General features: G+C 51.5%; 1 protein-coding gene across 1 annotated transcript in view; it reads left to right on the top strand.

The window, feature by feature from the left end:
- Positions 1-5,000, top strand: part of slc8a1b (solute carrier family 8 member 1b) — a 122,854-nt gene that overhangs the window by 101,471 nt on the left and 16,383 nt on the right. The window contains exon 6 of the mRNA XM_080849344.1: positions 1-133. This exon is cut by the window's left edge and continues 143 nt beyond it. Coding sequence (XP_080705470.1) covers positions 1-133 — 133 coding nt within the window. The remainder of the gene's footprint in view (positions 134-5,000) is intronic.

The raw sequence follows: 5,000 nt of genomic DNA, 5'->3' as shown, positions 1-5,000 counted from the left end.
GTGGTGTCCATCTGCATGATCGGCCTGCTCACCGCCCTCATCGGGGACCTGGCCTCCCACTTCGGCTGCACCGTCGGCCTCAAGGACTCCGTCACCGCCGTGGTGTTCGTGGCTCTCGGGACGTCTGTGCCAGGTGGGCTAGTGTGTGTGTGTGTGTGTGTGTGTGTGTGAGTGTGTGTGTGTGTGTGTGTGTGTGTGTGTGTGTGTGTGTGTGTGTCTGTGCGTGTGCCTGTGCCTGTGCCTGTGCGAGTGAGTGAGTGAGTGAGTGAGTGAGTGAGTGAGTGAGTGAGTGAGTGAGTGAGTGAGTGAGTGAGTGAGTGAGTGAGTGAGTGAGTGAGTGTGTGTGTGTGTGTGTGTGTGTGTGTGTGTGTGTGTGTGTGTTCTCCGCTGCATGATAATGTGTGTGTTCTCGAGGCCTTGGGCATCTATGTGCCAGGTGAGAGAGAAGGAGAGAAGAAAGGGAATGGAGGTAAAAATGCAACGAGAGATGAAAAAGAGAAAGAGAAAGAATAGTAGGTTAGGTAAGGGAAAGAAGAGGAGGTTAGGTAAGGGGAAGAGGTTGATGAGGAAGAGGGGGGGAAAGGAGGAGAGAGGGGGGGGGGACAAGTGAGGGACACATGGAGAGATGGAGAAAAGAGAGGAAATGAGAACGGTGTGTGTGTGTGTGTGTGTGTGTGTGTGTGTGTGTGTGTGTGTGAGGTAAAGAGGTGAAGGAGAAAAAGAGGGTGGACAGGGAACTGAAAGTAGTGTGAGACAGCCGTGGTACATTTACACTATGGGGTGAAACCCTGGCGTCTCAGATTGTTTTTCCGTCTCCGATGCTGGACTGGAGCCGGGGCCCAAAGGCCTCACTTTGGTCCTGGAGTGGGGCACGGCTGAACTAGGGAATGGAATAAAACGCAACAGCGGAACGAGAGAAATTTAGAAATAGATGGGTAATGTTAGTTTGGGTTGCCTAGCAACGGAAATGGCTTGAATTTGTGAAGAAAATCTATTTACGGACAATTTAAATTATGCAAAGGAATCAAGGACATGGTTTTCAACAATTTCATAGCCATAACAAAGTACTGTTTGCAAGTTTGTATGGTTGAGGTTTTCTGTTTGCAAAAGTCCCCAATATTCCATATCCTATTGGAGACAGGAGATCAAGGCTATTCACGGTGCTTAAGCCTGCGGAAAAGCCTCAGACTGTCCCTGGTCTTAAATGGAAAAAGATCTCATCCTCTCTCTCACAAGAGGTAAGAAGAAGGAAGGAAATGTGTGTGTGTGTGTGTGTGGGGGGGGGGGGGGGGGGGGTGGTGAGAAACCAAGGCGTTGGTCGCACCATTCCGCTCTTGTCGCAGTAGTGGTGTTTGAGCCTCATCCCTGCCAGGTGAAGAGGGGAGGGGCAGAACACCAGAGAAAGAGAGAGGATGGGAGGAGCAGAACACCAGAGAAAGAGAGAGGAAGGGAGGAGCAGAACACCAGAGAAAGAGAGAGGAAGGGAGGAGCACTGAAGAAAAGAGAAAAGGCGGGGGGCTAAAGCGAGAGGGGAGGGAGATAGATAACTGCGTGCTGAAGGAAAGACGGATGTGATGTAGGGGAGTGGGGATGGAAGAGAGTGAGGAGAGCAGAAAGAGATGAGGCAAACAACAGAGATGGAAAAGGCACGATCAAATAACATGAAGAGTAAGGAAGAGAGGAAGAGACAGAGGAAGATGGCGACTCCAAGAGGGAAGAGGAAGATGGCGACTCCAAGAGGGAAGAGGAAGAGGAACTATGCTCTCCTACAGCAGCGTAACACACACACTAGAGTACCGACATCACTATTCCATGTTTCCATGGCGCGTCTAGTAGCACTAGTAATGACCTCCTGTGGTGGCTGTGCTTGTGGCTAGGGCGTGTCTAGTCATTGGTTAGTCTCCCGTCTCATGCTGGTGTAGGTGTGAGACAACACCAAGGAGCAGGTGGGGATGAAGGCGGTTAAACCTGCGTCTCTCAGTCCTGTGTGTGTGTGTGTGTGTGTGTGCGTGTGCGTGTGTGTGTGTGTGTGTGTGTGCGTGTGCATCTCAGTCCTCCCCCATTGCCTTGTTTTCCTTCTCCCTGTGTGCCAGCACACCTGACTGAGGTCGCTGTGTAATTATAACGAGCCTGATGAGTGTAATTAGATGTGTTCAGCTAATGAAGAGTGGCACTGATGAGAGTGGAGGGGCAGAGAGAGATGGAGACACATCACCTGGGCACGTCACCTCTAGGAGTGGCAGAGAGGAGCCCTGCATCAGATTCCAGAGCGCCCCCTAGTGGTACAAACCGGTGTTCACAAGAAGGACCAGTTTGAGCTGCAACTGCTTCTTCTATGAACACACAGAAATTCAAAGCAAGATAACTCAAACAATCCCAAGAGGTGTGCAGATGGTAGACTGATATATGGTAGAGCACCAAGGTGGAGATCAGACTTCTTAACGCCTCCCTTCTGTAGCAAGTTGTAGGCAGCAGTTAGCAGCTCTACCCTCCCCTCCCCTCCCCTCCCCTCACTCCTCTTCCCTCACTACTCTCCTCTCTCCTCTCCTCTCTCCTCTCCTCTCCTCTCCCCTCCCTCCTCTCCCCTCCCCTCCCCTCCCCTCCCCTCCTCCTCTCCTCTCCCCTTAATGCCCTCCCTTCTGTATCAAGTTGTAGGCAGCAGTTAGCAGCTCTAGCCTTCCCTCCCCTCACTCCTCCCCCCTCCTCTCTCCTCCCCTCACTCCTCTCCCCTCCCTCACTCCTCTCCCCTCCCCTCACTCTCTCCCCACCCCTCCCTTCCCTCACTCCCCTCACTCCTCTCTCCTCCCCTCACTCCTCTCCCTCCCCTCACTCCTCTCCCCTCACTCCTCTCCCCTCACTCCTCTCCCCTCACTCCTCTCCCTCACTCCTCTCCCCTCACTCCTCTCCCCTCACCCCTCTCCTCTCCCCTCACTCCCCTCCTCACCCCTCAACTCCTCTCCCCTCCCCTCCCCTCACTCCTCTCCCCTCACTCCTCTCCCCTCACCCCTCTCCTCTCCCCTCACTCCCCTCCTCACCCCTCACTCCCCTCACTCCCCTCCCTCACTCCCCTCCCCTCACTCCTCTCCCCTCACTCCTCTCCCCTCACCCCTCTCCTCTCCCCTCACTCCCCTCCTCACCCCTCACTCCCCTCACTCCCCTCCCCCTCACTCCTCTCCCCTCACTCCCCTCCCCTCACTCCCCTCCCCTCACTCCTCTCCCCTCACTCCTCTCCCCTCACTCCCCTCCTCACCCCTCCCTCACCCCTCACCTCCTCTCCCCTTACTCCACAGAGGACTTCACAGCTTCTGTCAGCAAACTCCTTTAAACAACTCTCAGCCCCTCAGTGGCCGCACCATCTGACCTCCACTGGAGGGCTCTGCCTAGCGGAGATCATTTGCAGCAGGGTTAAGTGCTGACCAGAAAGGTGTCCGCTCGCTCCCATGGAAGAACACAGACTGTAAAGGTTGGATCCAGAACTATTTGTCAGCAAACAGTTCCTTGTACAGCAAAGGTTCTGCGATTAACCTTTTGTCGTTGGGATTTAAACAGAGTCATTGGGTAGTGAAACGGTTCTTCACAAGATCCTGACGGGTTTCTGCACCTTTTTGGAGTACAGTGATAAAGGTTTAGTTACGAAGAAGGGAAGAGAAAACTGGACTCTCTTACATCAGAAGCTATTGTTTGAGCTTTGTTTAAAAGCTTTCCCATTCAGGTTGCAGTCTCCCTGTACTGATTACTCAATTACAATCGTTTATTTTATATGAAGTCATTGAAATGTGTTTCACACAGATTATTCGGCATGGGGAAATGTTCGGGGTTCGGGCTGGTATCCAGGCTAGTTCTCAGCTGCAGTATAGTGTGTATCGTCCACACTTAATGTAATAAATCTTATGGAACAGCAGGGGAAGGGGGGGACAGAGAAGGAGATAATTGAGAAATGCACAGCAATGAAATGGTGAAAGAGCGAAGAAAGTAGAGAGAGAGAGAGAGAGAGAGAGAGAGAGGATGGAAAGAGAGCAGAATGTTAACCACAGCATTTGACAATAAAAACACCCTGATTCAAATTTACATATGAGGTTAACCACACCGTAACAAATCAAACCCACATTGTTTAATGTGTGTGTGTGTTTGTGTCTGAGAGGGAGAGAGAGAAAGCGAGAGAGAGAATGACTGTATATATGTATGTGTGTGTGTGTGTGTGTGTGTGTGTGTGTGTGTGTTTGTTTGTGTGCGTGTGTGCATGTGCGTGTGTGTGTGTGTACAGGGCAGCCTCCCTTGTTTGTCTTGCTCTCGAGGCCTGTTGCCCTCAGCCTTTCTCCATGGTGACAGAGGGATTAGAGCTGAGCTGACAGCAGCTCACACACTCTAGGGTTTAACACTCTCCCCTCTAGCTGCCATGGTCAGTGTATGTGTGTGTGTGTGTGTGTGTGTGTGTGCGAGAGGGAGAAAGAGAGAAAGAGAGAGAAAGAAAGGGTTTTTTCAAAGAAATTCTCTCAAACGTATCTTTTTTTTGACTTTTTTTCCCCCGTCATGATCTCTATCTGCTCTATCCTTCCCTCTCTCTGTCTCTTACATTTCGTCTATAAGGGGGGCAGTGTAACTCACACAGTGGCCTCGACCACATTCGGGCTTGACGCCCATGGAGGACACGGGTTTGAATCCGGCCCGATGTCATTTCTCCAGTCCACTCCCCACCTCTTCTCCCTCTCATTTCCTGTCCCACTCTTCACTAACCTATCAATTAAAGGCATTAAAAAAGCCCAAAACATTTTGTCTAATAACACGACAAATAATGACACGTCCACGTCTCTCCTGCCATGGTCAGTGTGTGTGTGTGTGTGTGTGTGTGTGTGTGTGTGTGTGTGTGTGTGTGTGTGTGTGTGTGTGTGTGTGTGTGTGTGTGTGTGTGTGTGTGTGTGTGTGTGTGTGTGTGTGTGTGTGTGTGTGTGTGTGTGTGTGTGTGTGTGTGTGTGCGAGAGGGAGAGGGAGAAAGAGAGAGA

This window comes from Sprattus sprattus, assembly GCF_963457725.1.
Source record: "Sprattus sprattus genome assembly, chromosome: 12".
Classification (NCBI taxonomy): Eukaryota; Metazoa; Chordata; class Actinopteri; order Clupeiformes; family Clupeidae; genus Sprattus; species Sprattus sprattus.
Note: the sequence above shows the minus strand (reverse complement) of the source record. Positions and strands in the feature narration are given on the sequence as shown.